This window comes from Sorex araneus, chromosome 2 (genome assembly GCF_027595985.1).
Source record: "Sorex araneus isolate mSorAra2 chromosome 2, mSorAra2.pri, whole genome shotgun sequence".
Classification (NCBI taxonomy): domain Eukaryota; kingdom Metazoa; phylum Chordata; class Mammalia; order Eulipotyphla; family Soricidae; genus Sorex; species Sorex araneus.
The window spans coordinates 204,324,151-204,346,487 of record NC_073303.1 but is presented as its reverse complement, the minus strand read 5'-3'; the positions used below and the strand labels follow the sequence as shown (position 1 = coordinate 204,346,487).

The window sequence follows — 22,337 nt, the reverse complement described above, 5'->3', positions numbered from 1 at the left end:
GCCCACTCGAGCAAATCGATGAGCAATGGGATGACCGTGACTGTGACTTTATCTGGTAATAGACTTTTCTTGGGACTTCTTTCCTGTGGAGGTTTTTCTTTCCATTCCTTATTATCCATTATTCATCTAAGGAGATTACTCCAGATTACTAGTTGATCTGCTCAAGGGTGGGATCGAAACAAGAGTGTATCAGGATGTGTCCCTTTCTTCCTTCCTCAGCTAGTAATCCACTTAAACGGTTATAGTAAATTTGGTTCTAATATTTCTAGCAGTGTCATTCTGTATGAGCGCAGTAAGAGATATAAACTTAAAGTTTGGTTCTTCTGAGGACATTCACTATATAATCCAGACCACAGTCCTCAGGCCAGGTTAGTCTTCCTAATCCCAGCAGGGTCCTAGTCTCATTGTTACTTTTTTTTTTTTTTTTTTTTTTTTTTTTTGCTTTTTGGGTCACACCTGGCGATGCACAAGGGTCACTCCTGGCTCTGCACTCAGGAATTACCCCTGGCGGTGCTCAGGGGACCATATGGGATGCTGGGAATCGAACCCGGGTCGGCCGCGTGCAAGGCAAACGCCCTACCCGCTGTGCTATCACTCCAGCCCCCCTCATTGTTACTTTTGAATCATGACAGCATTTGTCTATGACCATTTTCTCAATTTATAGTTGAGTATTGTGGCGCTTTGGCCTGGCCCATTTCAATGCCAGGGTAGCTCACAGCTTGCCCTGGGTCCATTCCGTCCCTTGTCAGTATCCTGCTTTTGGGGTGCTAGGAACAAAGGGCAACTGAGTGGAGAAAGCAGATTATTATTATTATTGGAGTCAATCAGCTCCCAGGTTACAAAGCATAATATTAACTGTCTTCCTGTGTCCATACGGAAAGACCATTGCTCTAAGGTAAACTGAGTTCCCTGCGGCAAGGCTGAAAGGACAGACCCCATGTTATCCTACAGGGCACCATTGCCTGGAGAGATCTGGAAGTACCATTGCAGACTCGACTTTTCCTCATCTCTGAGGAGAGGTCTCCAAGGATGAGCACTTGTCAGTCTGGGTGACCCTGCTCTGTAGTTCATCAGTGTGAACCTGAAGGGATTGAGCTCTGGCTTCTATGCACAAACAAGCCTTTGACTACAGTGTAACTTTTTCCCTTCTTTGTCTTGTTTTTGGTCCACACCTGGTGGAGCTCCAGGCCTCTTGCTGGAATGGAACATGGCTTGGTGGTGTGGACGGCAAGAGGCTTTCCCTCCGTCCTCCCTTTCCAGCCTCCTCCACTGTGACTTTTGGACACCATTTTACTTACTCATTTCTTTGTTTGGGGGGGGGGGGTTAGCTATGCCCTGCAGTGCTCAGGGTTGACTCCTAGCTCTGTGCTCAGGAATCTCACTCCTGGCAGTGCTTGGGGAATCACATATAAGGTAAGTACTCTCCCTGCTATACTGTCTCTCTGGCCCTTGGTTGCCATTTTAATTGATCTTTGAGTCAGAGATATTACCTATAGTACTATAAAATATTACCTATAGTGTTTTGAATGAGGAAATATGTAGAGAAGATCTTATGGGAATCCAGTCTTAGAAGCTTCCCTCTTACATTTCAGAATTCTTTTATTTTCCCTTCTTTTCCCTTCTCAAATAAAATGCCTTCAGAACTCAGAAAGGAAATACAAAGATCTCACTTTTTGGGTGGGTTCTAGACTAGAAGGGTTTCCAGGTAGGTCCTTATGAGTTATTCCTTGGAAAGTTTTACCCGCAATACCCTGCTAGCTCAGTCAGCTCCCACTGCTGTAACAAAGTTCAGCACCAGGTGGATGGACCCTAAACATAGGCATGGATTTCTTATATTTCAAAAGGTTTGAATTTGAGAAGAGGATGTGTGGTTCATTTCTCTCTGGGGGAGAGGGAATAAAGGAACCTTAATTCTTTCGAAGCTCTGTCTTCTTCAGCATAGGCCTTTGGGGGGCATTCGCAAAAGCATTGACTCAGGGGTACCTCCTGTGTCTAGTTATTTAAACTTTATCTGTGTGCTTCTGTTCTTACTTGGATCTCTTCTACAAACGAGAACATTTATTACTCGTTTACCATCTGTAGAAACAGTGGAGGTTACCCTGTAGAACAAGTCATGATAATATGCCTGTTGCCAATAGCGTGACACTGAGAGCCAGGCCTGCCCTGCTAAGTGCTCATTGGACTCATTTCTGGTGCCTGATGAGCATTCCAATTGCCAGATCAATTTTGTCTTGTGCTTTTATTTATTTTACTTGGATTTGGGATTTGTGCTTCATGCTTAAAATTATTGTGGTTTTTGGTAAAGAATATTTAAAACTGGGTGAAAAGGCAGAAAAATGTGGAACCAAGAAGTGAAAGCACAATTGTTTAGTTCAGAAAACAATTGTGGTTGAGAAATATGCCTGCTCATCATTGCCAGATGACTTAAATTTTATGGGGGAGCATAAATTTCAAACAAAAAGTAATCAGGCTTTTTACAGTGTAAGGATGTAAATTTCTTCAGAATTAGCTTTAGGTGTGATGCAGACATCCTATTTAGGGCTCCATGGTGTTAGTACTTTAGCAATATACTGTCACTGTGACACACCTCCAGTGTGCCATTACCACCCCTTTGTCTAGCTTCCTTCTTGTACCCTCTCCGCCAACTCCCCCCACTCTTAGCGGACTCAGTTCTTTTTTTTCTTTTTGGTGGGGGTAAAAGTGTGGCTGGAAGGGGCCGTGCTCCTGTGTCCAGCAGTCTCTTCTGGCAGTTTTTAGAGAAACTATACATGGTGCCTGGGAGCAGACCGGGATCAGATGTGCACAGGGCGAGCTCCTTACCCCTGTACCATCTCCCTCGCCCACTGAGTCAGCTGTATAGGCACGCTCTCAGGGTTTGTTATCAGTGGCTCTTGTTTATTCCCTTACTCTGTTTCTTTGTACTCCACATATGGAGATAATTCGGTATTTGCCCTTCTCCTCTGACTCACTTTATTCAGCGTGATATCCTCCCTTCACTTTGGTCCAAGTTTCAGCGAAAGGCAAGATATTATCTTATAGCTGGCTAGTATTCAGTTGTAGACCACAGGCCCCCCCCTTTTTTTTAATCCACTCATTAGTCATTTGGCTCTTAGAATTTTTTCTACATCTTAGCTATTGCGAATAGAAGTGTAATGATTTGAAGTGCAAATATCTTTCTGAATTAATTTTTTTTGGCCTAAGGGTATGCCAAGGAGTAGAACCCCTGGGTCATATGGAGAGCTTCATGAATATTATCATGAAATTATCTATAAAATGAATCCCATGGCAATATAGTTTTACTTAGAAACTAAAATTTTGATTTAAAAAATATTGATGATATTGATAATATTTCAGTGAAAATATTGATAATATTTCAGTGAAAAATATTCATTTTTGAGCACTCACAGGAACATAATATTGCTAAGTATATGGTAGCATGATTATGTACACGTACATATCACTTAGCTTCTAGTGTGTGTGTCCACATGTTGATGCTGTCAGGTACCACTGAAAGCTCACAGTTGAACGTAGTTTAATTGACACAGATTGGAGCGCCAGTGTCAACCTGTCAATGAAAATTTTTCTGGTAATTATTTTCTTATCATTTGCTTTTAATTTTTTAATACATTATTAATTTTTCTTTTAGAAATATTATACTTAAAGTATTTTTATTTTAATGAATCACTGTGAGATACAGTTACAGATTTACAAACTTTTGTGATTACATTTCAGTCAAACAATGTTCAGAGTACCCATCCCTCCACCAGTGCCCATTCTCCACCACCAATGTTCCCAGTATCCCTCCCGCCACCCCCACTCCTTCCTCTCCCCTGCCTCTGTGACAGACACATTCCCTCTTACTCTCTCTCTCTCCTTTTGAGTGTTAATGGGTGTTAATATAGGTACTTAGTGGCCATCATGTTTGGTTCATACTCTGCTTTCAGCACACATCTACCATCTTGAACTGTCCCTTTAACCATCATTTACTTAGTGGTCTCTTCTCCATCCCACCTGCCTTTTCCCAAGGCACATGAGATTAGCTCCCAAGCCGTGGAGTGATCCTCCTGTCCCTTATCTCTACTATCCTTAGGTGTTATTCTCCTATTATGTTACTTTATATTCCACAAATGAATGCAGTTCTTTTATGTCTGTCCTTCCTTCTCTTTTTTACTTATTTCACTTAGCATGATACTCTCCAAGTTGATCCACTTATATGCAAATTTTATGGTTTCATCTTTTCAAACAGCTGCATAGTATTCCATTGTTTAGATATAACAAAATTTCTATAACCAGTAATCTGTTCCCAAGAATAGTTTTTTCCAGATTCTGGCTATTGTAAATAGTGCTATAATAAACACTCAAGTGTGGATGTCATTTCTCTGGGGTATATTCCCAGAAGTGGTATTGCTGGGTCAAATGGGAGCTCAATTTCTGGTTTTTTGAGAAACGTCCATCTTGTTTTCCAAGAAAGCTGGACCAGTCAGCATTCCCACCAGCAGTGAAGGAGAGTTCCTTTCTCCCCACATCCACACCAACACTGGTTGTTTTTGTTCTTTTGGATGTGTGCTAGTCTCTGTGGTGTGAGATGATATCTCATTGTTGTTTTGATCTGCATCTCCCTGATGATTAGTGATGAAGAGCATTTTTTCATGTGCCTTTTGGCCATTCGAATTTCTTCTTTGAGAAAATTTCTGTTTATTTTATCACCTCATTTTCTGATGGGATTGGATGTTTTTTCTTGTAGAGCTCAACCAGTGTCTTGTATATCCTTGATATTAACCTCTTATCAGAGGGGTATGGGGTGAATATCCTTTCCCATTCTGTAGACTGTCTTTGTATTCTGGTCACTATTTCTTTTGAGGTGCAGAAGCTTCTTAGTTGAAGGTGGTCCCATTTGTTTATCTGTTTCCATTTGCTTGGTCAGTGGTGTTTCATCCTTGAATCATCCTTGAAGATACCTTTAGCTTCTGTGTCATAGAGGGTTTTGCTGACCTTTTCTTCAATGTACCTTATGGATTCTGGTCTGATGTTGAGGTCTTTAATCCACTTCCATCTGACTTTTGTGCATGGTGTTTTTTTTCACATGCCCATTTTTCTGCATGTGGTTGTCCAGTTTTGCCAGCACCATTTGTTATAGAGACTTTCCTTGCTCCACTTCACATTTCTTGTTTCCTTATCAAAGATTATATGATCATATATTTGAGGGTGTGTGTAAGGAAATATTATATATAAAGCACACTTTAATACGTATCTTCATGTCAAATCCAGTTGAATGGAAGGGAGGTTGGGTCAAAATGATCCTGGCTGGCAATAAAGTCAAGACTAGAAAAATAGTCCCCTGAGGTCCCCGGCACCATCTTGCCGCACTCAGCAGTGAAGAAACCCGGTGGGCACCACAGCACTGGAGAATTCTCCAGGCTCCATACCGAGCCAATATTTCCAGGGCCCCTAGATGAAGCAGGCGTAGTAGTCTCCCCGCCTTCTCCAGATGGAATCCCGGCGACCATGCGCTTCTGCAAGCATGGCTCCGGTATGTGGCCACAGGACTATTTCTCCAAAGTGCGTGGCCACTTACGCAGCATTGAGACCTTTTCTGATATACAAAGTGAGCAATGGAAAAATAAATGATCTAGCGTCTGCCCCTGCCCCAAACTAGAGAGAGAGCGGCAACGTGCGGGGCCTTGTGGGATGGGGGGTGGAACCGGTCCCTCTTCCCACCCTGAGGAAGCCCTGAGTTGCCGCCCACAAGCGGCTCCTGGCTCCTGAGCGGCCACGATCCCAGAGGCACACAGACCAACCTTGGAACCCAGTGGCTTCTGGCAGAAATGCATCTGGACTGGGCACTAAACTACTGCACGGTGCCACCCTGGGTGGGGAAAGGTGTTTGTCCCTTCTGCCTGTTCTCCTCGGTGGCATGGTGGCTGCCACCTTCTCAGAGCCTATTGGACAGCCAGGTATGAGACTGCAGTGATGGGATCTCACGGGATGGGGGGTGGAACGGGCCCCTCTCCCTGCCCAGTTGCCACCCACGAATGGCTCCTGGCTCCTGAACGGCCATGATCCCAGAGACACACAAAACAATCTCGGAACCCAGCAGGTTTTGGCAGAAATCCCTCCAGACTTACTACTAAAATATCAGAAATCCAAAATGCTCTTCATATCAGCTATAGAAAACAAATTATCTAATTATGCCTTTTTGGCAGTTCTGATTGTTGGGGAAAATTCCAAATAATAATGATGTATCCTTTGTCAAAATAATGAATGTGATCAAAGTGTAGAGAGTAAGGTGGAAATCATCTGTCACAGAGGTGGGGGGAGGGTGGTTGGGGGTACACTGGGGTTCTTGGTGGTGGAGGGTGAGCACTGGTGAGGGAATGGGTCTTTGATCATTGTATGAAACATAAGGCCGAGACTTAGACTGGAAATCTTTGTAACTGTTCTCACGGTGATTCAATTAAAAAAAATATAGTCCCCTGAATTCTATCAGTTTGTATTAGAATTAATCAAGATCATATATATCCTCTGGCATTGATCTAGGGTTAGGACAAAGTTGATGATTAAATAGTTGAAAATTTCTCATTTTATATATTAAAACATTAACAAATGTATGCTGTGATGTAGAAAATAAGAGCGCTAAACTACTGAATAGAAGAGTTCTTTTCAGAGGGAGATGTTGATGAAATTTTTAACGATGGTTGTATGTTTTTCACCTCATTATAGAAGTAATTTATGGATACTTGAGTAGAGCTGTGAGATTTGGGGCAAGAGCATTAAGAAGAGATAATAAAAATACATGGTTCTGTATAATAGACTGTCCTTTGGATTTTATCTCAGGCTAACTATGTAAGTTTCAGGTACTGGGTAACTCTTAAATTTACACTTAAAAAAGGTCACTCTGGTGACAAGCTCTTAGGACAGAGGTTAGAATAACCAGCTGTTTGAATATAGAAACTAGTGAAAGCAAGGGTATTGTAATAAGTGAGTGGCCTCTTGGTGTTAATATATCCACTACTGATGGCTTAATAACCCATAGTATTCTCCTTGCACCATTTTACATATATATCAAACAATCTGCATATTCATAAATCGAGTCTCCTATTTCAACAAGCATTATTCTTTAATGCTCAGGCAAAAAACATTATAATCATTCTTGAAAAATTTCTCTCAGATTCATTTCCGTTCTGTTGAGTACTGTTGGCTCCATCTTCAAAGTGAGAAAGTTTCCAGCTGTTTCTCATCACCAACACTATTCTCCATCTACCCTCCTCTATATCATCTCTCCTAGATTGCTGTAGTAATACTTTTTTCCTTTTTGATTTTCTAGGGCACACCCAGCTGTGCTCAGGGCTTACTTCCTGTTCTGTACTCGGGGATCACTCTTGGTGGACTTAGGGGACCATATGGGGTGCTGGGATCAAACCTGTTGGCTGTGTGCAAGGCAAAGGCCTACCTCTTGAGCCTTCAGTGGTGCTGTTTGGCTCACAGAGCTTGGTGGGCTTCTCCGTGTGTTCCCCATCAGACCTGCTGTGCTCCTGCTGTCTGCTGTGGTGTGAGGTTTAGAGGGGCTGTGGAGCTGGGCCTGTTGATATTGTGGAGGAGGTCAGGTGTGGAGGCAGCTGGGCTAGCCTGCAGGGCTAGTATTCTAGTCCTCGATGCATGCCATTTTACATGTGTGTATAGTTTGGAGTGCTTTGCTCTATGCTCAGGGTCTGTCCTGGCAGTGCTGGAAGGACTATATGTGGTTCTGGAGATCAAACCAGGGTCAGCCACTTGCAAGGAAGGCTCCATGCTTCTACTGTTTCTTTTGCCTAGTTACCTTTTTATTTTATTGTCGTTAAGGTAGCCTGGTTACAACATGGAACTTTTGTCATTTAAAGGTACAGAGTTCCTGTACCTTCATCACCATCAGAGTGCCCAAGACCCCCACCACTGTCTTTATGTCAGTTCTAGTCTGCAGTTCCTCCCCACACCCACCTCCTCAATACTCGGTGATCTCAGTTTTGTAAAGGCCAAGGGCTCGTCATCATTGATACTATTTCTTTGTTTTATTTCTCTGTGTATTACAGATCATCTAGATCACCTGATACTTGTTCTTTTTCCTCTGTCTTATTTCACTTAACATGATGCTCTCCAGCCACATCCAAGTTGAGCTAGGACTGGAGGGCAGCTGCAAGGTTTTGTCTTTCTTAGAATTGCATAATATCCATTCTGTGTGTGTGTATGTGTGTGTCTGTGTGTGTGTGTCTGTGTGTGTCTGTGTCTCGTCAGACATGTAGGTGATGTTCATCTCCTGCCTCTGGTCCTTAGCATTACAAAGAATGTAGTTGTACATATATCTTTTTCAGTTAATGGTTTTGTTTTTCATAGGATAGATGTCAAAAAGTGGAATCACTGGGTCAAGGGAATTTCTATTCGTCTGTTGAGAAATCTCCATACTGTTTTCTGTGGATGGTGAACCAATGTTCCCATTAATAGTGAATGAGGGTTCTTTTTACACCACATCCTTGCCAAAATTGATTGTTTCCAGTCTTTGATAATACAATCTTTTCACTTTCGTGAGGTAATATCTCATTGTCATTTTGATTTGCATTTCTTTGGTAACAAATGAGGATGAACTTTTTTTCAGATGTCTACTGCCTGTTCATAAGTTCTCTGTGGGGAAGTGTGATGAAGATAAATACAGTCAAAGTATTTGGAAATTTTTAAAAAATGGTATTGTTGCTTCTGATTGGAGTTCAGCAGTCACTTTCTGGATGAGATGATATTTTGTTTAAGTCTCTTTTGGTTTGCCACTATGTTTGCTTCTATGATATGAACTGAGGTCAGAGAACACAACTGTTATAAAATATTTCAAGCAAGGATAAATGTGTATTACGTTACTAAATAAGGAATTTTTGCTAGTGCAGTCTGTTTAACCTGATGGGTCTCAATGTGTTTCTGTATCTGAGAGAATTCGTGTGCTAAGTGGAGAGCCATCAGAAGGAAAAGCAAAGCAGCGACTCCTTCCTTTCTCTGTCCAACACACAGGCCAGCACCTGTGGCCAGGAACTCAGAGATGGTGTCACCAACACCCACCAAAGGACAGAAATCAAATCCAGTATTTGTTTTTGGGCCACATGTGGTAGATCTCAGGGTTTATTTCTTGCTCTATGCTCAGGGATCATTCCTAAAGATGTTTAGGGGTTGGTTGAGTCTTATAGCATGCATGGAAAACATTGCTTCAGTGGCACAGAAATGGCTTTTAAAGTACTATACATTTCATTGAAAAAAAGTCTGCTTTCTTTGTAAAACTAGTATTCTTTTACTCATTTATTTATCCTTATTTTTATGTTTTTATAATGTAGGAGGGGCTGGAGCAATAGCACAGCGGGTAGGGCGTTTGCTTTGCACGCAGCTTGACCTGGGTTCTATTCCTTCATCCCTCTTGAAGAACCCAGCAAGCTAACGAGAGTATCCCGCCCTGCACGGCAGAGCCTGGCAAGCTACCCATGGCGTACTCAATATGCCAAAAACAGTAACAAGTCTCACAATGAAGACGTTACTGGTGCCCGCTTGAGCAAATCAATGAACAATGAGACTACTGTGCTACAGTGCTATAATGTAGAAGGGGCTGGAGCGATAGCACAGTGAGTAGGGCATTTGCCTTGCATGCAGCTGACCTGAGTTGGATTCTTCCATCCCTCTCGGAGAGCCTGGCAAGCTACCGAGAGTATCTTGCCCACATGGCAGAGCCTGGCAAGCTATCTGTGGAGTATTTGATATGCCAAAAACAGTAACAAGTCTCACAATGGAGACATTACTGGTGCCCGCTCGAGCAAATCAGTGAACAATGGGATGACAGTGAGACAGTGACAGTGATACAGTGATAATGTATGAGCACTGCTATTTATTCAGCCATTGGTTGAGTTGAATGAATTGGGCATGAACCCCACATTACCTTTTTTTTAATTTAATTTTTTAATTTTATAAGTTCACAATGTTTGGTTACATTCACTATTCAAACACCAATCCCACCACCATTGCACCTTCCCACCACCAAATTCGGAATGTTTCCATCCCAAACCCCAATCCCTGTCCCAAAACACAACTGAAATAATATATTTTGTATTGCCTGTTTTCCTTGCTGATAGTTCACTTAGAAACAGCTTAAGTTTCTTTGATTAGGGCCCTCTGCCCTGATCTTCAAACCCAGGAGCTGGTTGGCCAAGGCCCGGTGCTTGAAACCTCTCCCATCTCTCTTCCATCTCTGCTTTTGGAGGTGGAGACACTGTCAGTCAGGTGCCCAGGAACTGTGTCAGGGAATGCACTCAAAGCCTGCTTGCTCTCAGCCCTTTGAGCCCTCCACTTTGAAGGGTCTTTGAGGGTCCATCTAGCTACCAGGTAACTTGGAAGATCTGTCCATTTTCATACCAGTTGGTTAGCAACTTGCCTTTTGCAGCCTTCATTTCTTTGCATTCTGTAGAGTTACAGTACTTGGAGTTGTGTCGCCAGGAATTAGGCGGATCACTGCATCCTTGTGGAACATCATCTGGAACTGTGTTCCCCAAAGGGGCAGTGCCTGCTCTGGTGGGAGCTGGGATAAGCCAGGGCTGTTGTAGCCTGGGATGCTAGTGGGGCCTGAGCCATATATATATATATATTGCTTTTTGGGTCACACCCGGCGATGCACAGGGGTTGCTCCTGGCTCTGCACTCAGGAATTACCCCTGGCGGTGCTCAGGGGACCATATGGGATGCTGGGAATCGAACCTGGGTCGGCCGCGTGCAAGGCAAACGCCCTACCCGCTGTGCTATTGCTCCAGCCCCTATATTTTTTATTTTAAAAAAAATTTTATTTTTTATTAGTGGATCACCATGAAATAAAGTTACAGACTTACAAACTTTAATGCTTGCGTTGCAGTTATACAATGATCAAGTACCCATCCCTCCACCAGTGCCCATTTTCTACCACCAATAGTCCCAGCATCCCTCCCACCACCCCCACCCTGTCCCCTCCACCCCACCCCGTCTCTGTGGCAGGGCATTCCCTTTTGCTCTCTCTCTCCTTTTGGGTGTTGTGGTTTGCTATAGAGGTATTAAGAAGGTATCATGTTCAGTCTGTAGCTTATTTTCAGCCCGTATCTCATAATTTTTTTTTTCTAAAAAGGGGCTCTCTCCCCTCTCAGAGAGCCCAGCAAGCTACAAGAGTATCCGGCCTGCACAGCAGAACCTGGCAAGCTCCCCATCGCATATTTGATATGCCAAAAACAGTAACAACAAGTCTCACAATGGAAATGTTACTGGTGCCTGCTCGAGCAAATCGTTGAACAGTGGGAAGACAGTGCTACAGTGCTACAGTATTGCCTATTATGAAGAACTGCCGAACATGCTTACAAAAAAGTGTTCATATAGGAAACAGTGTGAAGATTGTTCTGATTTGGTAGGCGCCACTAAAACATTCTATAGGATATCACTAACATGTTAAAGTTTGGGTGATGAGCTTTGGTATATATACCTGAAAATATGTATATGGACACACATATATATATATATATATTTCCCTCTATGATTTGTTGCCTACTATCTGAACCCCATCAAGTGTGGTGTGGTACTTATGGGGAATGGGTAGGGAGTGTTTTATGATGTGTTGTGCGGCCGATTTCGCGCTCCAGGAGTATGTTTACTCATATGTGAGGCTCGGCCCAAGCGTGTGGGGAGTGGCCTTGAGTGTGGCGTCAGTTGAGTTGTGGAGGTTTTTGGCTGCCTGAGCTGGGTCCCTTGGTGTGGGGAGAGCTCTCACCCCCCCCTCCCACCGGGACGCCCCGGTGAAGACAGCCTGGCACAGGGTCAGGACATTCTGTGGCGCTCTCTTTCGGGAGTTTTAGTTTATAGTCCCTGGGTCTTGGCCGTTGATGAGATTACATGGTGCCGAGGGCAGTTTGTGGGTGTGACTGCCAAGCTACTGGAAAACTAAGGACCTGGTGGAGGTGTGGAGGCCCAGTCCATTTTAAGTGGGCCTGGAGCTCTCAGTCACGGGTTCCCACCTGCCTCTGTGCCACAGGCCCTAACTGCGTCTTTTGATCTCTTTTGAGATTTATGGGTCTCTAAAATAAGGCCAATAAATGAGCTTATATAGCTTAGCCAGAAGTGATTTGTGGGTATGTCTCCCACATACCTAACTTTTGGCCATTTAATTTCTTGGTAAACTTGGCCCCAAGTTGTTGGGGTCTGGCCAAAGGCACAGCAGCAATTCCGGGGTGTCTGGAAGTCTGAAGGCACCATCAGGCTACTGATGCACTCGCCCCACAGATGCAGGTTGACTTGCTGGCGGCACCATACTCCCACTTGTACTCATTTAAGGATTATTTCAGGTTCATAATTTGTCTTTAGTTGCCCATGCTTTTTTCTTCCTCAGACTAAGGAAAACAATTGAGTTGCCTACTTTCTTTAGGAAAGGCTAATGCTGGTTCTGACCTAGACTCTGTTGGAGACACTTGGGAACAGTCCCTGAAGAATACAGTGCTGTTATCTGCCCTGTAATGTGTCATGTCAGCACACCTCATCAGTCCTTCACAAGCCCAATAAGTCCCCGGATAGCGGATAGCGTGCAAGGGACCAGGCTGTAATATCCTTATGCAGATTTATTCTATGAGTTACTTGTTACTATACTTCTTGAACAAAGTTTAGTTACAGAATATTGGTATTTATCAGAAGATAATGTCTTTCTGCAATATTTTGCTGTGTATAAAATCCATGAAAAGACTTTTGGGGTGGTGGGTTGTGACAGACCACTACATGTCTATGGAAATCCTTATCAGAGCTACACAAAGCAATGAAGTGACAACTGTGTTGCTCAGACGGGGCTGCTCCAGCAGATACTGTGTGACACAGAAGCAGAGGTGTGTGTCTTTGGACCGTTTGGATCTAGCAGATCTTGGTGCTAGAAAGTCCCTGGGTCCGTGGATCTTTGCACAATTGCTAGTTATCAGTTGACACTTTGCCTGCTGTAATGTTGGGGATGAGCCCTGAGGAGTTTGATATATTCTTAAAATATCAAGAACGAAGTTCTGTGGCTAGTGCAGACACCAAACTGAGAGCTTTCCCTTTGTGTAAAAAATCACAAAGGCGGTGCACGCGCTGGAGGGGGAGATGATATAATGTGGCGTGTTGTTCTGTTGTCCGTGGGCACTCGGGGCAGCTCTCTCTCGCACGCACTGCTCGCATTTTGTGTTCTCCAGTCACTGTGTATGGACCGGATCGGGATGGCTCCTCCTTGTGCTCTGCTACTGTGTGTGCTGCTGTGCTCTCTTCTGTCTGTCTCTCTGTCTCTGTCTCTGTAGTCTCTCCTCTGGTCTCTTCCGACTTCTCTCTGTCTCTGCTTCTGTGTCTTCTTCTTCTGTCTTCTTCTTATGTCTCCCCTGTCTTCTTTTTTTTTCTTTCATATTTTATTTATTTATTTATTTTTAATTTTATTTTTTTTAATTTAATAGTTTATTTTTAATTAGTGAGTCAACGTGAGGGTACAGTTACAGATTTATACATTTTTGTGTCCCCTGTCTTCTTCTGTCTTCTTCTGTCTCCCGTCAGTGCCCTGTCTTCTCCTTCAGTCTCAGTTTATATAGAAAATTACATAGGGTGGTAACACAGAGGTGGGTTGAACATTAACAAATCAACAAAGAAAGGTAAGACCATTTCTTGAGGAGATTAACACAATCTCACTAAGGAGATTACTAGGAGATCCACTCAAGGGTGGGGTCCAGACAAGGGCGTGTCAGGGTATGAGCTAGTAATCTGCTTAAATAGTTATAGTAAATTTACTCCTAATACTTCTAGCAATGTCATTCTGTATGAGCACAGTAAGAGATATATCAGACTTAAAGTTTGGTTCTTCCTGAGGACATTCACTATATATTCCAGACCACAGTCCTTAGGCCAGGTTAGTCTTCCTAATCCCAGCAGGGTCCTAGTCTCGTCGTTACTTTTGGGTCATGACAGCATTTGTCTATGACCATGCTCTCAATTTATAGTGAGTATTGTGTCGCTTTGGCCTGGCCCATTTCGATGCCAGGGTAGCTCACAGCTTGCCCTGGGTCCATTCTGTCCCTCGTTGGGACCCTGATTTTGGGGTGTTAGGAACTAAGGGCAACTGAGTGAGAAAGCAGATGCCCGGGAGTAAATATTATTGAAGTCAGTCGGCTCCCAAGTTACAAAGCATAATATCAACTGTCTTCCTGTGTCCATACAGAAAAAGGACATTGCTTTAAGGTCAACTAAGTTCCCTGTGGCAAGGCTAAAAGGACAAACCCCATGTTATCCTACACCTTTGCTACTGAAGATCCTAACACTTCGCCATCCCCACACCCCTGCTTTAGTGCTGAGGTGAGGAAAAACGTGTACATGCCAAGTGATCCTGACTTCTTTCCTGTCCACTGAGTGGTAGATACTGTTTGTTGGAGAAGCACCTTCCATGGCAGAACACTGCAGGCATCTTTTTTAGTTACTTGTTGCCACTCCCTACTTCCCCCATGGTGATTAGTACCAGTTTACTCCGTTTGTTCATATCCTTTTGCACAGTTTCCTTCCTTCCTTCCCTTAAGAAATAGTAGCGAGATAGATACCTGCTTTAAGAAATCGTAGTTCATAATAGTGCTCTCAGGGCATGTTGTGGTCTTGCTTATATGTGAAAATATGCTGTTAGTACTTGGGCGGAGGAAGGATGGTTGAGTTTGGAGCTGAATAGTTTATGAAGAAAAAGTGAAAGGAAGAAAGGAATGGAAATGGAATTAAACTTAGAGCTAAATACTTGGCACTATTTAAATTAAAGTTTTATTGTTCACTGTTAAACAACTGAACTGATTTTAAAAATATGGGTCTATAAGAAGGCACTTCGCTTTTTGTTAATATAAGACACTTAAGTTTCTTTATTTCATTTAATTCATTTTTTTGTAAGGCTGTGAGAGCCGTGCCTGGGGGTGCTTGGGGGGACCATGTAATGCTGGGGTTTGAACTCAAGATTTTGCATACACCCTGGCATGTGCTTTGAAACTTGATTTATCTGCCCAGCTTCTTAATTAACTTTTTAATCTAATTAATTAATTTGCATTTTTAAATGTTTAAACCATACAGGATTTCCTTAGATATTGCTCCTGGTTCTGCGCTTGGGGCTTATTCCTGGCCATGTTTAGGACCAGTGATGTTAGGGATTGAACCTGGGTCTCCCACATTTAAAGCATGCACTCAGCCTGTTTAGCTGTCTCTTCAGCCTCTAATAGAAAGAGAAATTTAAAATAAATTTTTCAGGCCCTGCCTTGTAGTGCTCAGGGCTGGCTCCAGGGGGGCCTGGCGGGCTGCGTGTGGTGCTGGGATAGAACCAAGCCCAGCCCCATGCACTGCAAGAACCTTCCTCGACTCTCTCTCCAGTCCCGTAATGCAGTTTTTGATTAAAAGGCATAGTAGTCGATAAATGTAAGTGCATGGGGTCTTTAACACCTATCCATTCATTGTTTTCGTTTATTTATTTCACACATTTTTAACCTGCAGTTTGACTGATACGTTTGAAATATGGTACCTAAGCATTCACATATGTGCTTGTAGTACATAACGTTTCTTTAACAGCATCTTACTGGTTTTCTCTGTTAAAGACAACACAGCATGGATATTATACTCTACATATCTTATTTATCACCTCTTGTTGAGCTCTCTCTTTGATAATACATATGGTTCTGATCTTCTCGTGTTAACTGCTGGTGAGTGTTCTAATCTAGGAACATATCACAATTTACCATTGTTAATTTGTGCTGGGTTCAGGTTTCTGCCCTTCAGAATGAAACTGAGGTGTGATTCTTGGGTAGGGTCTCTGATAGTTTCTGTGTACGTGTCTAGGGTTTCTGTACAGCAAACAATCCTGACATTTAGTTAGTTTTGGGACCACATCCTGTGGTGTTCAGTGGCTACTTTTTCTGCGATCAGGTGTCACTTTCAGTTGTGCAGAGGGGACCATGTGATGCTGGGGGTTGAGCCCAGGCCTCCTGCATGCAAAGTTTGACTTTAGCCCTTTGAGCTATCTTCCCCCACCCTCAAGTTTATCTCATTTAATTCTTAAAAATGTTTATCAAGGTGGGTGTCATTCCCATATTACACATGAGAAAACAAAGGTGTTGAAATGCTTTATAACTTGGCTAAAATAATCTAGATCAAATTTTACCCATTTAATCTGGGCCCTGCCCCTCAGCATCCCACATAATTCCTCAAGTTTCAACCCTTATGGTCATTAGAACAATAGCCAGCAAATTAGTCTGCATCATTTCAAATCAGAGCATCAAGGTGAGTAATCAGCTACAGGGACATTTAAGAAAGAAGCAGTAGTAGGTGGCAATATCTCATTTTCAGCGATATCAAGAGTTCACCATTTATATGCTCTTTGCATATGAATCTGAGTATTGCTTATGCTTAAAACTCTATGATACAGCTACTGTTTCTGGGTTGGTTTGTTTTTTTTTTTTTTGGCTTTTTGGGTCACATCTGGCGATGCACAGGGGTTACTCCTGGCTCATGCACTCAGGAATTACTCCTGGCGTTGCTCAGGGGACCATATGGAATGCTGGGAATTGAACTTGGGTTGGCTGCATGCAAGGCAAACACCCTACCCAATGTGCTATTGCTCCAGTCCTAGAGCTACTATTTCTATGATCACTTAAACTGCATATATTAAATGCAACATTCAGGCTACTTAAAAGCCAGTATTCTGGTTAGTATATTAGTCTTATGTATTTAGCATTTCAAACAGTAGAGACTGTTTTCTCCCAGTGGAGATTATCACTTCTGATTCTTAATGCCACTTTACCATATGTTTGTACTGTATGTTTCTTTAGACTTCATTTTGACTTGTGCTCTTTATTCAACCATCTAGGTAGGAAACCTGGTGTACTGATTGTGCGGATTCTGGAGCTGCATGAGGAAGGCGGCATGCATGTTGCCATGTGTGAGCAGGTGGCCGGGCCACAGGAGCACAGCCCTGCCCAAGGCAGACCCACCAGGACTGGCCTGAAGGTCCTGTTCACCAAGGAGACTGCAGGCCACCTTCAAGGTCGCCCCCAGGATGTCATACACATTTTCCCACCCTGGTGAGTATAAGGAGCTGCTTCCAGTAGTGGCAGATGGAGTTCCTTGTTAGAGTCATTTTTATCAAAACATTTTTGTCACTTTATTATAGAGAAATGCCGGGGGAAGCAAGCCAGGATGTGAGATAGAGTTGATGTAACAAGAGCCCTGAACTCTGTTTGATAGCGTGTTTGTCTTTTCTGGCAGTACATTCGATAATTTGGGTCAGGAGGGCAAGGAAGAAAACTATTATTAACATTCCTGTCTAAGTGGTATGTTTTTATAGTTCTGTGTGTTTGTTCTTTTCTGTCACAGAAATTTCATTAATTAATTTTGGTTTTGAGGTCACACCACGTGGTGCTCAGGGGTCACACCTGGCTGTGCTCGGGGAACTGGAACGTGGTGCTGTGATTTGAACCCAGTGTCACAGTTGTAGCCAGACAAGCCCTCACCTTTGTATTATCTCTCTGGTCCCATACATTTAATTTTTAGTAAGAAACATTTAGTAACAGGATAGTACACTGGAGCGATAGCACAGCGGGTAGGGCATTTGCCTTGCACACAGCCAACCTGGGTTCGATTCCTCCGTCCCTCTTAGAGAGCCCAGCAAGCTACCGAGAGTATCCTGCCCACATGGCAGAGCCTGGCAAGCTACCCGTGGCGTATTGGATATGCCAAAAGCAGTAACAAGTTTCACAACGGAGACGTTATTGGTGCCCGCTTGAGCAAATCAATGAACAATGGGACGACACTGCTACAGTTCTACAGGATAGTGCACATTAGTACCTCATTTTTAAATTACTCTCGGGGAATTTAAAAACAACTTAAGATGTAACGGGTTTTGATTTCCAGAAATGTAAATGATTATTAATGGATCTGAAATAGTTTTAAAAAATACTGTTTTCTGTGATATTAATTTCTACCACAAAAGGAAGGATATTATTACTTTTTGTGGAGGTGTCGCATGAGGGCCTCCCAGGTTCAGGGGGCCCAAGAGCCACTTGGTGATGTTCTGCCAGGGCTGGCAGTTCAGTGCTAGAGCCTGAGGATGCAGCCTTGGGTGCCATGGAGCCTGGGACAGCCGGAATACCCGTGAGTGTTGTTGGAATGAGGTTTCTGTGATGGAAAAGAGCAGAATGACAGACCTGTGACAGGCCTCCCGGGCTAGACTGTGAGCTTCTTAGGAGGCCACGTGGTGCCAGGACCCTGACCCTGGACGAGTTCTCCAGCCCCCATCATGTCATTTTCTCATGTAGTTCTTTATTTTTTCCATCTTAACCTGTGTTCTCTTCCTGTGGGCACATTCTTCCTGGCAGCAGATTGCTGTGAAAAGATGCTGATACCCTGTACCAGTTGTCTCCTGATTCTTTGCTTGACCCCATTTTATTCAGCTTTGGGCCTTCTGCTCTGCTCACACCTCTGTCAGCAGTGGCCGTCAGCCACTGACAGTGTCCACTGTGTTCTCCCGCTGCCAGCGTGTGCTGCTGCCTGGGCGGCTTCCCTGTGCCAAAGTGTGTGCCCCGCTGGGGTGCTGGCGTACGGCAGAATCTAGCTCCAGGCCTTTCCTCCTCTCCCTGCACTGTTTCTTATCTCTGGGAATGGAAATGACATTCTTGCGTTTCTCCTTGTACCCTCAACTCCTCATCTGCTCGTGATCTCACTTCTCCCAGGAGGAGTCTGCTGGCAGCTCCGTGCCCCTGTGCGGGAGTTGTGGTCACCTCTCTCTCTGACTCCGCCTTGGCACCCACTGCCTGAGTGTGGTCTTTACACTCGTCTCCCTGCTCCTTCCCGTCTCCTCTCTCCCAGAAGGCCAGTGGCTGCTGTTCCTTTGTAGTTAGCGAAAGCGTAGTTTCTATATTTCAGAGAAGTTTGATGTCATTGATCATCAAATTATTTTGATGAGCAGCAATGCAAGTGACTCCTTGTCAGAGACACAAGCAAGTTTTGTTTTTTTTTGCTTTTTTGGTCACACCTGGCGATGCACAGGAGTTACTTACTCCTGGCTCTGCACTCAGGAATCACTCCTGGCTGTGCTCAGGGGACCATATGGGATGCTGGGAATCGAACCTGGGTTGACCGCGTGCAAGGCAAACACCCTACTCGCTGTGCTATTGCTCCAGCCCCAACAAGCAAGTTTGATAGAGCTTTTAGTACTGTTTAGAATATTTTAGTGAAAGTAATACAATTTTGGTTCAATATTAAATATTATTGAGTGAATAGAATTTTATTTATTTATTTTTTAAAATTTTATTGAATTACCGTGAGATAGTTACAAGATTTCATGTTTGGGTTACAATCACACAATGATCAAACACCCATCCCTCCACCAGTGCCCATTCCCCACCACCAATATCCCGGGTATACCCCCCCCTTTCCACCCTCCCCCTGCCTCTAAGGCAGACAATATTCCCCATACTTTCTCTCTACTTTTGGGCATCATCGCTTGCAACATAGACACTGAGAGGTCATCATGTTTGGTCCACTATCTACTTTCGGCACACATCTCCCGTCCCAACTGGTTCCTCCAGCAATCATTTTTTTAGTGACCTCTTCTCTATTCCATCTGCCTTCTCCCCTCTGCTCATGAAGCAGTCTTCCAGCTGTGGGACAATCCTCCTGGTCCTTGTATCTACTGTCCTTGGGTGTCAGTCTCATATTATGTTATTTTATACTCCACAAATGAGTGCAGTCCTTCTATGTCTGTCCCTCTCTTTCTGACTCATTTCACTTAGCATGTTACTCTCCATGTCTGTCCATGTATAAGCAAATTTCATGACTTCATCTCTCCTAACAGCTGCATAGTATTCCATAGTGTAGATGTACCAGAGTTTCTTTAACCAGGAATGGAGTATTTTAAATCTTCGCAGCTTCCCAGTGGTTCCGCGTGGATTCTTATTGTAAAAATAAAAATTGGACAGGCCAATAAAAAAGTCTTTATTGTTAAAAGTCTTTTTGCTTTGGTGCCAGAAAGATAGAGAACCCTGGGTAGAGGGTGTCCCTTGCATGCAGCAGACCTGTGTTCTATCTCTGGCACCCTGTTTCTCTTGAGTCGCATTGGAGTGGTCCTTGAGTGGAGTCAGAAGTAAGCTGGTGCTGGCCTATGCGTTAGACAGGGAAAGGAAGGAGTTGTTGCTTTGCTTTCCCTTCTGATTGCACTCCACTTAGCACACGAATTCTCTCAGACACAGAAACACATTGAGACCCATCAGGTTAAACAGACTGCACTAGCAAAATTCCTTATTTAGTAACGTGATGTACACTTATCCTTGCTTGAAAGATCTTTGAAATAGTTGAGTTCTCTGACCTCAGATGGTATCATTGGCATGCATTCTGTTTTACACATGTTCCCGGATTATTTTTAAAAGTGGGTTTTCTAATTTTTTTTTTTATCATTTTCTACATGATGATAATCTATATGATAAAGGTGAAGTCAGAGTAGAGATGATCTGTGGCTTGACTTGTCTCGAATGGGAGTGTCTTATCGTGGTCACTGAGGCTTCGTGATGGATTTTCTCTTTTCTCTTTCGACTTTTTAAAAAAAATTTTTTTAAATTGAATCACAGTGAGATATACAGTTACAAAATTGTTCATGATTGGGTTTCAGTCATACAATGTTCCAAAACCTGTCCCTTCACCTGTGAACATTTCTTCTAAATTTGTCCCCTCCCCCGCTTCTCGATCTTCCTCCCTCCCACCTTCTGTATCTCCCCCTTCTTCCCTCTCCCTTTCCCTCCTTCCTACCCTCTCCCTCCCTCCTTTCCCCTCCTTCCCTCCCTCCCTCCCTCCCTCTTTTCCCATCCCCCTTCCCCTTGTTGGTTTACAGTGCAGATTCTCCAACTTTATCATGTATATCCTTTTACCTACTTTCAACTTCTTAAGTGCAGTATTTTTATAATTAGTGGCTTATGTGAAAATTTACTTTGCAGGACCAGTGTGACTGTATAGTCTCCTGTTTTCAGGGAAGATTGTGCAATTAGATAACTAGCTCATTTTTGAGGAAGCAGAAACAGGGATAGAAATATAAATGCATGCTAATATTTGAATACACAGTTCACTAGATATTCCTGCTCTCATTAAGAATTTTTATTCTTGAGAATTTTCATTCTTTATTTTCCACCTTATAGGTCAAAGGACTTTCAAGCTTCAAACAGAAAAGGAAACTATAAATAGTATGATAGTTGGACTTAGGGTTGTTTTTGCTTGAGTTCTGTTCTTTCTTGTAACCTGGCATGATTTGTTATAAAGAGTTCTTTCAGTGTTTCATCACTGTGTCACTGTCATCCCGTTGTTCATCAATTTGCTCGAGCAGGCGCCAGTAATGTCTCCATTCGTCCTAGCCCTGAGATTTTAGCAGCCTCTCTTTACTTGTCCTTCCCAACGGTGCTACATTGGAGGCTTTTTCAGGGTCAGGGAATGAGGACCCATCATTGTTACTGTTTTTGGCATATTGAATACACCATGGAGAGCTTGCCAGGCTCTGCTGTGTGGGCGGGATACTCTTGGTAGCTTGCCGGATTTTCGAGAGGGAGGACTAGACAATAAGAGGTCTTCCAGGAGCTTTGTTTTATAGTATCTGGATCTTGGCCGTTGATGGGATTACACATTGCCAGGGGCAGTTTGTGGGTGTGACTGCCTAACTACTAGAAAATGGGGGATCTGGGTGGAGGAGGCCCAGTCCCTATCTGAGCAGGCTTGGAGATCTCAGCCCCGTGTCCCTCATACCTGGGTTCCTCTGCCAGTTCCTTCATGTGTGAGGCTGGGGAGGTAGTGGGGAGGGGGGAGGTATACTGTGATTCTTGGTGGTGGAATATGTGCACTGGTGAAGGGATGGGTGTTCGAGCATTGTTTAGCTGAGACTTAAACCTGAAAGCTTTGTAACTTTCCACATGGTGATTCAATAAAAGAATAAATTAAAAAAAAAAGAAAATCAATGTTTTGCAGTTGGGATAGAGACGGGAGCACCATGACAAAGATTGTTGGAAATGATCACTCTTGATAAGAACTGTGTGCTAAAATCAGGTAAAAGAAAGAAACATGATAACCTCTCAGTACCTGTACTGCAAACCATAAGGCCCCAAAGGGTGTGTGTGTGTGTGTGTGTGTGTGTGTGTGTGTGTGGAGAGAGAGAGAGATAGAGAGAGAGAGAGAGTCGTTGTCACAGAGACATAGACATACTTGGGGACATTGGTGACAGGAAATGTACACTGGTAAAGGGATGAGTGTTAGAACACCATATGACTGAAACCCCCTCCCCCTCAT

The 22,337-nt window shown here is 43.4% G+C and overlaps 1 protein-coding gene across 1 annotated transcript in view; it reads left to right on the top strand.

Moving 5' to 3' along the window:
• Positions 1-22,337, top strand: part of SPIDR (scaffold protein involved in DNA repair) — a 373,264-nt gene that overhangs the window by 134,082 nt on the left and 216,845 nt on the right. Inside the window, exon 8 of the mRNA XM_055129012.1 lies at positions 16,888-17,101. Within this exon, the coding sequence (XP_054984987.1) occupies positions 16,888-17,101 (214 nt within the window). The remainder of the gene's footprint in view (positions 1-16,887; positions 17,102-22,337) is intronic.